Source organism: Moschus berezovskii, chromosome 2, assembly GCF_049115385.1.
Source record: "Moschus berezovskii isolate FMDL1 chromosome 2, NW_MosBer_1.0, whole genome shotgun sequence".
Taxonomy (NCBI): Eukaryota; Metazoa; Chordata; class Mammalia; order Artiodactyla; family Moschidae; genus Moschus; species Moschus berezovskii.
The window spans coordinates 16041455-16052610 of NC_142461.1; the positions used below are offsets into that span (position 1 = coordinate 16041455).

Below are 11156 nucleotides of genomic sequence, written 5' to 3' on the forward strand. Positions count from 1 at the left end.
CTGGAAAATACTCTGATGCTGGGAGGGATTGGGGGAAGGAGGAGAAGGGGACGACAGAGAATGAGATGGCTGGATGGCATCACCGACTCTGTGGGCATGAGTTTGAGTGAACTCCGGGAGTTGGTGATGGACAGGGAGGCCTGGCTTGCTGTGATTCATGGGGTCGCGGAGAGTCGGACTCGACTGAGCGACTGAACTGAACTAAACTGAACTGACAACAGAGAAGGTTGAACCACACAAGCTACATTGTAACAAAATGCCTTTGCACAGTTGGTGGGTGGAGTGTAAAAACCAGTCCAGTAATTTAGTAAGGCCCTCCTTCCATTCAGCTCCATAGTTTGTGACAGTCACTAAAAACCAGAGTTGAAGCAAACTATCCTAAGAGCCTGGCCTTTAGATTGATGTTTTGCAGTGTGAAATCAAAATTTTAGTAAGTAAGGCAGCACATTCAGTCATATTAACATTTCTAGTGAGGGCAAAATGCTTTCCCGGCAACTCTGTAAAAGTACAAAGAAATTTAGTTTTGTAAAATGTATTGGAAAATATGGCTGTCTTCAATCCTATAAAATTCTTTGGAATGTGTCTGTGGGGTGGGTTATATGACTCAGTTAAGAATCTGCCTGCAATGCAAGAGACCCAGGTACAAACCCTGGGTAGGGAAGAACTCAGGAGCAGGAAATGGAAAACTACTCCAGTTTTCCTGACTAGTGAATCCCATGGACAGAGGAGCCTGGCGGCTATAGTCCATGGGGTCGCAAAAGAGGTGGACACAAGTGAGTGACTAACACTTTCACATACTCAGTGTTTTTATATCGGAGTGGATGCTCCTGAATGTTTTCGGACAGAGGTCAGAAATGTTAGGAGTCTATCCCTCCTCTCTGGTTTCCCAGCTCCCATCTACACCCCCACAACAGAAAAAGAAACAAAATAGTCTTCTCTCCTCAGTAGTCAGCAGGGTATTTTCTAGAGTCTTCCGGTCCTGTTAAGTCCCTGCTCACAGGCTTCCACCCCCCTCCGAACTCCGGATGAAATTCCAGCTCCTCCCTCATCCTCCCATTCCCTCAGGTTTGACCCTCTTTACCCGCCCGGCTCCCCCACCTAGGTCCCTCTGCTGACCAGACCCGGCCCTGCACCGCTGTCCTTCTGTGTCGCCTTTGGTCTTTGCTCAGTGTCAGCCCTTCATCAGCCCCTCCCTGACCTCCTGATGGGACCCCCCTCACCCAGACACACCCTCTGTGCCCCCACCTGCTAAGGGCGTCTCTTCCCACACGTATCACTCCTGTATCACACTTAGAACAATTTATTTGAGGGCTGCTTCCTCCCTCCCAGGAAGGCGGGGCCTGTGTCTCCACCCCCAGCTCCCCCACTGCTCCTGGGATCCTCCAGCCTGGAAGGGGCACCGGGGCCACCCTCACATCAGCTGAGGGACCTGGGACAATCTCTTCTCTGTATCACCGTCTCCTCTCTGTAATGGTACCGCTGGGCTCCTAGGAGGGGCAGCTGAGGACTCTGTCCAGGGTCCCCCGGAGCTCCTGGCCTGTGATGTCTCCTTGGGTCCCAGATGCCCACAGGGTGGGTTTCAGGACAGGGAGCCACGCCTCCAAGAAACCCTGGAGTCCCAGGGTCTCCTGAAAGGCAAGATGTGGGTTCCAGCGGGGCCTGGGACCCCTGGGACCGTGCCAGCCTGGTCCTCAGGTGGGGCTGTGGGCAGTGGGGGGAATCTGGATGGTCCGAGCCCCCTTACTGGGGTCCGGGGTGGCAGAACACAAAATCCCAAGCCGCCGATGTTGGGGTCGGGCAGTAGGTCTACGGGTGTCACAGGGAAATCAGGGCCTCAGCGTCCGGGCTGGGCTGGGCCATGAAGGGCTGTGAGCTGAGGCTTCTTCAATGCTGGGAGGTGAAGCTCTGGTGGTGGGGCCGGGTCGGGTCTCCGGGAGTGGCCCCTAGGATAGGACTTCGGGGTGGGGACTTCGAGGTGGTAGCTCAGGTGGGGCCTGCACTGGGAGATTTTGGACAGGAGAGCGGGAAATCCCGAGACCTGGAGCTGGTGGGGGTCAGTACAAGGTGGGCGCCAGCAGCAGCAGCATCGCCCCGGCCAGCAGCGCCAGCGAAGGCGGCATGGCCGCCAGGTGAGCGGCGTCGGGGAGGCTGGCGGGGGCCGGCAGATTGCAGTCGGTGTAGGGCTCCAAGCAGCCCGCAAAGGCCATGACGTGCGCCACGAAGGTCTCCTCCTGCACGCCGTGCACCAGGTGCGCCTGCGGGCCGCGCGCGAACACCGCCACGTCCTCGCCCCCGTGGGTCTCGCTAGCCAGGGGCACGGCTGCCTGCTGCCGGTAGGAGGGGTCCTCTGGCCAGAAGGTGGGGAGTTAATGTAACAAGGGAGGCAGCCTTCCCCTCCCTAGAGTTCCAGGCCAGTGTGGGGGTGGAGCACCTCCCAGCGCCCCACCCACTACACTTACCGCTTGTGCTGTCATTAACATCGGGCCTCGAACCCCCGCCAAGCGCATAGCCAGGGCCATTGCCATAGAGGATGGAGGTGTAAGACTTGCTGTCTAAGGCCTTGCTGGGGGCCAGACCTGCAGGGAAGAGGGGACCCCGTGATCTCACTGACCCCAGCCTCCTGTGTTCAGAGACCAGGCAGGTCTTGTCTGTTCACTAATTTAATCCTCACCAGAGCGATGTAGGGCACCCCAACCCACTTGATAGATGAGGGAACTGGCTCAGAGCACTTTGTGCCTCGAAACTTAGGGGCAAGGAGCTGCCACTCTCCCTGGGCTTACCGAAAATGGAGGTCCCACGCAGTGTGTAGCCACCAAAAGAGAAGACATGGGAGTGGTCTGCAGTGACAAGGATCAGCGTGTCCAGTTCGCTAGTGAGCTCGTTAGCCTTGGCGATGGCATTGTCAAACATGACTGCCTCGGTCAGCGCCATATAAGCTTTGCTGTCATGGTGACCGTGGTCAATGCGGCCTCCTGCAAGAAGGTCACATATAAGATACCAAACCTTCCCTGATGGCCCTCATCGCTCCTCTGTTCACCAAGGGGCTGCCACTCACCCTCCACAAAGAGGTAGAAGCCCCGGGGGTTCCTGCTCAGCACTCGCAGGGCGACCTCCGTCATCTCCTGCAGGGTCGGGTCCTTGTTGTGGTCTTGCTGAACATTATACTTCATGTCTGCCGGCTCAAAGAGGCCTGTGGGAAAGGGAGCAGTGGTGACCCTCAAGCTAAGGATGGGGGTGGCCCGTGGCACCCACCCCAGGGAGGACTGTGGCTGTGGGTGGGGTCGTTACCCATGAGGTGTGTTACACTGGAGTCGGTGGACGCCTGAAGGAGCTCCGTGCGGTTCCACACATACTGGGCTCCCTGGGAGGGCAGAACCAGGCTTCAGTTTTTGGCCCGACACCCCAGGCCCGGCCCCGCTGTACCCCTTGCACCCATGAGCCCCTATCACCTGGTACTTGGCCTGCCACTCCTGCACCAGATTCCGCTTGTCCTTCCGGACTCCGGTCTGACTGGCATCATCTGGGTATTCAGGGTCTGGGGTCCCCTCAGGAAACATGTATTTTCGGCCTCCACCCAGGATCACCTGGAGCCAGAGATTAGGGCAGGTGGGTTAGGGGCCTAGCTGGCCCTTTGCTCATCTCACACAGCCCCTACCTTCCCCAGCAGGTATGTGGGATGGTTTGTCCCCACCTCCCACATGGTGCCACCCCACCACACATACACACACACAAACCCATGGAGACCCCGCAAGACCATAGGGCTAGAGGTTGCCTGGGACTCTGTTGAGAATGTGCCCCACCATCTGTGCCCAGCCCCGCCCTGTGCCCAACATGTCGCACGTCAATATCCATGTTGTAGACCAGCTGTGTGGCGATGTCTTGGCAGCCATTGGTCTGTGCATCGGCGGGCAGGTCGGCGTCTGAGTACCAGTCTCGATTTACAACATGTGCGTAGGCCCCGGCCGGGGAGGCGTGTTGCACCCTGGTGGTGGTCACCACTCCCACTGACTTCCCTGAGGGTGGCAGAGGTTAAGGTGGGCCACCGAGGTCTCTGAGCCTGTCCCTGCCCAGGAAGCTGACGCCCAAGCCCACCTGCTTTCTTGGCCCGGTTCATCACAGATGTGACCTCATTCCCACGTGTCGTGCTGCACTGGTTGTAGCGGGCGGCTGCACTTACACCAATGGTTCTGTAGTTGCCCTTGACCCCACACAGGTAGGCGGTGGCCGTGCCTGCACTGTCTGGCACCTGTCTGTCCACGTTGTATGTCTGGGGGCAGAGATGCCTTCAGCTCTGCTGGGGCAGACACCCAGCTCCTGACCCAGGCCCTGGGCCCATCCTCACAGACCCCAGCCCCTATTTCAGCCCCCAACCCTCCTGGGATTTTTCCCTCCGACCCTGTTCCCTAGGCTCACACCCACCCCTCTGGTATAGACCACCTGAGGTCACTTGACCCTTACCTTGGACAGAGCCAGGTATGGGAACTGGTCCATGGCCAGGGGTGTCTCAGGTCCCAGCTTGCCATTCAACTGCCCCTTTAGGATCCGAGTGGCTGTCACCGTAGGCACCCCCATCCCTGAAGGTACACACTGTGTCAGGTCTGAGTTCCTGGGGCCAGCCTGCTCAGCCACCAGCTCAGGGTTCCATGGTTGTGGGGAGATGGGCTGGACTGGCCTAGCGTACTCACCATCCCCCAAGAAGAGGATGACATTCTTGGCAGCTGTCTGGATGGGCTGCAGCTTCTTAGCCACATCAAGGGCCTGGGCTGCCTGGCGGTTCCAGAAGGCAGGGTCTTCCTCCTCGACTGTCCAAGGGGAGAGTGGAGGTCAGGTCAGCCATGGGCCGTCCCCTGTGAGTGGTGGCTGCTGGGAGCTGCCTGATTACCTGGGATGAAGCCGAGGGAGAGCTGTAGCCGCAGGCCCAGCAGCAGCAGCACGCAGGCCCCCTGCATGGCTGTGTGATGGTGAAGGGTCAGGATGGGACCTGGGGAGGCTGGGTCTCAGGCAAGGCTGGGACACCAGGTATCAGCTGCAGCACTGGCTGCCAGGGCTTAAATCTAGATAGACTTTGTCCCTGCTATTAAAGTCTCCGTGTCCCTCCCAGTGCCCCGGTGGCCACACCCTGGCCCTCACCTGCCCTATGACTTTGAGCCCTGTTGCCAGGGGGATGTGGTGGGTGTGACTGAGCCAGCAGGGGTCCTGAGGATTCAGCTCCCTCCCTCACTGGTGGTCCCCAGCTGTCTCCTCAGGGTGGGGATTAGGGTGCAGATGTCTTAGGCCTGAGGAATATTTTCAAGGTCTTGACTGAGGCTCCTCCCAGCTCTCTTCTCAGCAAGTCCTGTGGGAGATCCATCTCTCCTTCCTTCTCATGTGTTCAGTGTTTTCTGAGACTCAGCCTTGGCCTGGTTTGGTTCCCAGTGCTGACGGACACAGCCTGGGCCAGGGGCCTGGGTTAGTTCCCTGGTTCCCTGAGGCAGAGATCCATGGGGTGGCCTGTCTGCCCTGCCCCCTGCTCAGCTCCTCACCAGACTTGACCTGGGCAGGAGGCGTGGGCACTGGGCTAGGGGGGCACTGGGGAGCCTGGGCCCAGCTTCTGCTGTGGAGAAGGGTGGGGCTGGAGGTGACAGCAGAGCGGGGGCCTTGTTTGTGTCTTCAATTACTGAAGTGCTGGGTCTGCGCTGCTGTGTGTGTGTGTGTGTAAGGTGCCTGAATCGGGTCTACAGGCGTGGACCCAATGCCCCATAACTGAAGTTGACCTCTGCTCCATTGGTCAGGTAAATGGAAGGCAGAGGTGAGTCTGTTCTCTCCACAGGCCACACACACTCACAGGAACAGCTTCTGATAAGAAGCTAAAAGGTAACCCCAGGTTGGGTTCAAAAGCATTCTTCCATCCAACAATCCCACTTTTGGGTGTGTATCCCCAAGAATTGAAATCAAGATCTGGAAGAGGTATTTGCACACTCACATTGTAGTAGCATTACTCACAGTATCCAAGAGGTGCAAGCCACTCAACCATCCACAGCAGACAAATGGATAAACAAAGCATGATATAACTCTACAGTGGAATATTGTGCTTAGTTGCTCAGTCATGTCTGACTGTTTTCCACCTTATGGTTTGTAGCCTGCCACGCTCCTCTGTCCATGGGGATTATCCAGGCAAGAATACTGGAGTGGGTAGCCATTCCCTTCTCCAGGGGATCCTCCCAACCCAGGGATCGAACCCAGGTCTCCTACAATGCAGGAGGATTCTTTACCAACTGATACCAGGGAAGCCCTTTTTCTTGAGGGCCACATCTAGTGGAACTCACGGGACCAGGGAGGTGACAAGCCATCAGATGACCGGCTGGGCATCAGGCCAGGAGGTAGGAAGGGTGAGCACTGGGGCTGGGGAATGTTCCTCTGTTTTCAGGGAAGGTGAAAGCCTGGCTTTGGGGGAGGGGAAAGCCCCAACTAGGTCCTGCGGCTGGCCTCACCTGGCCCTGCTGACTCCCTCGGGGCCCTGCACCACTGTCCTGTGTTATTCCCACCCTCACCACCTTTGGTCTTTGCTCAGTGTCAGCCTCTCATCAGCCCCTCCCTGACTTCCTGATGTGAATCACCCCCTCCGCCCCCCCCCACATACACAGAAACACCCTCTGTGCCCCCACCTAAGGGCTTTTCTTCCCACAAGTATCACAACTGTATCACACTTAGAACAATTTATTTGAGGGCTGCTTCCTCCCTCCCAGGCGTGCGGGGCCTGTGTCTCCACCCCCAGCTCCCTCGCTGCTCCTGGGATCCCCCAGCCTGGAAGGGGCACCGGGGCCACCCTCACAGCAACTGAGGGACCTGGGACAATCTCCTCTCCTCTGTGTCACCATCTTCTTCCGTAATGGTACCCTGGGTTCCTAGGAGGGGCTGCTGAAGGCTCTGTCCAGGGTCCCCCGGCTTTCCTGGCCACAGACGCCTCATTGACCGGCGAGATTCCCAAAGGGTGGGTTCCAGGAGGAATGGAAACCACAGCACGCGGGAGCCACGCCTCCTCGGAAACCACGCCTCCTAAGAAGCCACGCCTCCCGGAAACCCCGGAGTCCCAGGGTCTCCTGAAAGGCAAGGTGTGGGTTCCAGCGGGGCCTGGGACTCCTGGGACCGTGCCAGCCTGGTCCTCAGGTGGGGCTGTGGGCAGTGAGGAGAGTCTGCCCCCTTACTGGGGTCCGGGGTGGCAGAACACAAAATCCCAAGCCGCCGATGTTGGGGTCGGGCAGTAGGTCTACGGGTGTCACAGGGAAATCAGGGCCTCAGCGTCCGGGCTGGGCTGGGCCATGAAGGGCTGTGAGCTGAGGCTTCTTCAATGCTGGGAGGTGAAGCTCTGGTGGTGGGGCCGGGTCGGGTCTCCGGGAGTGGCCCCTAGGATAGGACTTCGGGGTGGGGACTTCGAGGTGGTAGCTCAGGTGGGGCCTGCACTGGGAGATTTTGGACAGGAGAGCGGGAAATCCCGAGACCTGGAGCTGGTGGGGGTCAGTACAAGGTGGGCGCCAGCAGCAGCAGCATCGCCCCGGCCAGCAGCGCCAGCGAAGGCGGCATGGCCGCCAGGTGAGCGGCGTCGGGGAGGCTGGCGGGGGCCGGCAGATTGCAGTCGGTGTAGGGCTCCAAGCAGCCCGCAAAGGCCATGACGTGCGCCACGAAGGTCTCCTCCTGCACGCCGTGCACCAGGTGCGCCTGCGGGCCGCGCGCGAACACCGCCACGTCCTCGCCACCATGGGACTCACTAGCCAGGGGCACGGCTGCCTGCTGCCGGTAGGAGGGGTCCTCTGGCCAGAAGGTGGGGAGTTAATGTAACAAGGGAGGCAGCCTTCCCCTCCTTCGATTTCCAGGCCAGTGTCGGGGTAGGGGCACCTTCCAGCGCCCCACCCACTACACTTACCGCTTGTGCTGTCATTAACATCGGGCCTGGAACCCCCGCCAAGTGCGTAGCCAGGGCCATTGCCATAGAGGATGGAGGTGTAAGACTTGCTGTCTAAGGCCTTGCTGGGGGCCAGACCTGCAGGGAAGAGGGGACCCCGTGATCACACTGACCCCAGCCTTTGCGGTGCCTCCTGTGTGCGGAGCCCAGGCAGGTCTTGTCAGTTCAGTGACTTAATCCTCACCCGAGTGATCCAGGGAAGTTGCTGTTATTACCCTACTCGACAGATGAGGGAACTGGCTCAGAGCACTTTGTGCCTCGAAACTTAGGGGCAAGGAGCTGCCACTCTCCCTGGGCTTACCGAAAATGGAGGTCCCACGCAGTGTGTAGCCACCAAAAGAGAAGACATGGGAGTGGTCTGCAGTGACAAGGATCAGTGTGTCCAGTTCGCTAGTGAGCTCATTAGCCTTGGCGATGGCGTTGTCAAACATGACTGTATCAGTCAACGCCATGTAAGCTTTGCCTTCATGGTGACCGTGGTCAATGCGGCCTCCTGCAAGAAGGTCACATATAAGATACCAAACCTTCCCTGATGGCCCTCATCGCTCCTCTGTTCACCGAGGGGCTGCCACTCACCCTCCACAAAGAGGTAGAAGCCCCGGGGGTTCCTGCTTAGCACTCGCAGGGCTGCCTCCGTCATCTCCTGCAGGGTCGGGTCTTTGGTGTGGTCTTGCTGAACATTATACTTCATGTCTGCCGGCTCAAAGAGGCCTGTGGGAAAGGGAGCAGTGGTGACCCTCAAGCTAAGGACGGGGGTGGCCCGTGGCACCCACCCCAGGGAGGACTGTGGCTGTGGGTGGGGTCGTTACCCATGAGGTGTGTTACACTGGAGTCGGTGGACGCCTGAAGGAGCTCCGTGCGGTTCCACACATACTGGGCTCCCTGGGAGGGCAGAACCAGGCTTCAGTTTTTGGCCCGACACCCCAGGCCCGGCCCCGCTGTACCCCTGGCACCCATGAGCCCCTATCACCTGGTACTTGGCCTGCCACTCCTGCACCAGGTTCCGGTTGTCCTTCCGGACTCCGGTCTGATTGACATCATCTGGGTATTCAGGGTCTGGGGTCCCCTCAGGAAACATGTACATTCGGCCTCCACCCAGGATCACCTGGAGCCAGAGATTAGGGCAGGTGGGTTAGGAGCCTAGCTGTCCCATTGCTCCTCTCACACAGCCCCTACCTCCCCCACCAGGTCTATGGGATGGTCTGTCCCCACCTGTAACTCCTACAGGTTGCCCCTCCTTGCCCCCACAAACCCATGGAGACCCCGCAAGACCGTAGGGCTAGAGGTTGCCTGGGACTCTGTTGAGAGTGTCCCACCCTCTCTGCCCAGCCCTGCCCCATGCTCATCGTGTCGCACGTCAATATCCATGTTGTAGACCATCTGTGTGGCGATGTCCTGGCAGCCATTGGTCTGTGCATCAGCGGGCAGGTCGGCGTCTGAGTACCAGTTACGGTTCACAGTGTGCGCATAGGCCCCGGCTGGGGAGGCGTGTTGCACCCTGGAGGTGGTCACCACTCCCACTGACTTCCCTGAGGGTGGCAGAGGTTAAGGTGGGCCACCGAGGTCTCTGAACCTGTCCCTGCCCAGGAAGCTGACGCCCAAGCCCACCTGCTTTCTTGGCCCGGTTCATCACAGATGTGACCTCATTCCCACGTGTCGTGTTGCACTGGTTGTAGCGGGCGGCTGCACTTACACCAATAGTTCTGTAGTTGCCCTTGACCCCACACAGGTAGGCGGTGGCCGTGCCTGCACTGTCTGGCACCTGTCTGTCCACGTTGTATGTCTGGGGGTAGAGATGCTTTCAGCTCTGCTGGGGCAGACACCCAGCTCCTGACCCAGGCTCTGGGCCCATCCTTACAGCCCCTGGCCCCTATCTCAGCCCCCAACCCTCCTGAGACTTTCCCTCCTACCCTGCTCCCTAGGCCTGCACCCACCCCTCTAGTGTAGACCTTACCTTGGACACTTGACCTTACCTTGGACAGAGCCAGGTATGGGAACTGGTCCATGGCCAGAGGTGTCTCAGGTCCCAGCTTGCCATTCATCTGCCCCTTTAGGATCCGAGTGGCTGTCACCGTAGGCACCCCCATCCCTGAAGGTACACAGTGTCTCAGGTCTGAGTCCCCAGGGCCAGCCTAGGTCAGCCGGCAGCCCAGGGTTCCAGGGTTGTGGGGGGACAGGGGGTGGACTGGCCTCATGTACTCACCATCCCCCAAGAAGAGGATGACATTCTTGGCAGCTGTCTGGATGGGCTGCAGCTTCTTAGCCACATCAAGGGCCTGGGCTGCCTGGCGGTTCCAGAAGGCAGGATCTTCCTCTTCGACTGCCCAAGGGGAGAGTGGAAGTCAGGTCAGCCTGGGGCCGCCCCTGTGAGTAGGATGCCGGGAGCTGCCCGGTTACCTGGGATGAGGCCGAGGGAGAGCTGTAGCTGCAGGCCCAGCAGCAGCAGCATGCAGGTCCCCAGCATGGCTGTGTGATGGTGGAGGGTCAGGATGGGACCTGGGGAGGCTGGGTCTCGGGCAAGGCTGGGACACCAGGTACCAGGTCATTACTAGCTGCCCGGGCTTAAATCCCTGCTATTAAAGTCTCCGTGTCCCTCCCAGTGCCCCGGGTGGCCACACCCTGCCCCTCTCCTGCCCTATGACTTTGAGCCCTGTTGCCAGGGGGAGGTCGTGGGTGGGGTGAGCCAGCAGGGGTCCTGAGGAGGCAGGGCCCTCCCTCACAGGATGGTCCCTAGCTGTCCTGTCTCCTCAGGGTGGGGTGGGGATTGGGGTGCAGATGTCTTAGGCCTGAGGAACATTTTCAAGGTCCTGAGTGAGCTCCCTCCCAGCTCTCTTCTCAGCAAGTCCTGTAGGAGATCCATCTCTCCTTCCTTCTCATGTGTTCAGTGTTTTCTGAGACTCAGCCTTGGCCTGGTTTGGTTCCCAGTGCTGACGGACACAGCCTGGGCCAGGGGCCTGGGTTAGTTCCCTGGTCCCCTGAGGCAGAGATCCATGGGGTGGCCTGTCTGCCCTGCCCCCTGCTCAGCTCCTCACCAGACTCGACCTGGGCAGGAGGCGTGGGCACTGGGCTAGGGGGGCACCGGGGAGCCTGGGCCCAGCTTCTGCTGTGGAGAAGGGTGGGGCTGGAGGTGACAGCAGAGCGGGGGCCTTGTCTGTGTCTTCAGTTACTGAAGTGGTGGGTCTGCGCTGCTGTGTGTGTGTGTGTGTGTGTGTGTGTT

At 59.3% G+C, this 11156-nt stretch overlaps 2 protein-coding genes across 2 annotated transcripts; both read right to left on the reverse strand.

Annotated features, from left to right (window-relative positions):
* Nucleotides 1-2054: 2054 nt before the first annotated feature.
* On the reverse strand, nt 2055-4949 carry LOC129537922 (intestinal-type alkaline phosphatase). Its single transcript, XM_055397800.2, has 11 exons — nt 4883-4949; nt 4686-4802; nt 4459-4574; nt 4093-4267; nt 3841-4013; nt 3450-3584; nt 3289-3361; nt 3056-3190; nt 2781-2972; nt 2460-2576; nt 2055-2347 (listed from the first exon to the last, which is right to left on the reverse strand). Exons 1-11 carry the CDS (start codon nt 4947-4949, stop codon nt 2055-2057), a joined length of 1593 nt encoding a protein of 530 aa, XP_055253775.2.
* Nucleotides 4950-7494: 2545 nt separating this feature from the next.
* On the reverse strand, nt 7495-10403 carry LOC148778490 (intestinal-type alkaline phosphatase-like). Its single transcript, XM_088841803.1, has 11 exons — nt 10337-10403; nt 10143-10259; nt 9913-10028; nt 9548-9722; nt 9296-9468; nt 8910-9044; nt 8749-8821; nt 8516-8650; nt 8241-8432; nt 7901-8017; nt 7495-7787 (listed from the first exon to the last, which is right to left on the reverse strand). Exons 1-11 carry the CDS (start codon nt 10401-10403, stop codon nt 7495-7497), a joined length of 1593 nt encoding a protein of 530 aa, XP_088697929.1.
* Nucleotides 10404-11156: the final 753 nt, after the last annotated feature.

Bases quoted from the DNA above. Each gene is read 5' to 3' on its own strand.
- LOC148778490 (XM_088841803.1), bottom strand. From the start codon at position 10,403: ATGCTGGGGACCTGCATGCTGCTGCTGCTGGGCCTGCAGCTACAGCTC. The intron at 9,045-9,295 runs GTGCGACACGAT...CTCTGGCTCCAG, and splicing joins TCTACAACATGGATATTGAC to GTGATCCTGGGTGGAGGCCG. The intron at 8,651-8,748 runs GTAACGACCCCA...CCTTTCCCACAG, and splicing joins CAGTGTAACACACCTCATGG to GCCTCTTTGAGCCGGCAGAC.
- LOC129537922 (XM_055397800.2), bottom strand. From the start codon at position 4,949: ATGCAGGGGGCCTGCGTGCTGCTGCTGCTGGGCCTGCGGCTACAGCTC. The intron at 4,803-4,882 runs GTAATCAGGCAG...CCCCTTGGACAG, and splicing joins CTCCCTCGGCTTCATCCCAG to TCGAGGAGGAAGACCCTGCC. The intron at 2,973-3,055 runs GTGAGTGGCAGC...ACCTTCTTGCAG, and splicing joins CTTCTACCTCTTTGTGGAGG to GAGGCCGCATTGACCACGGT.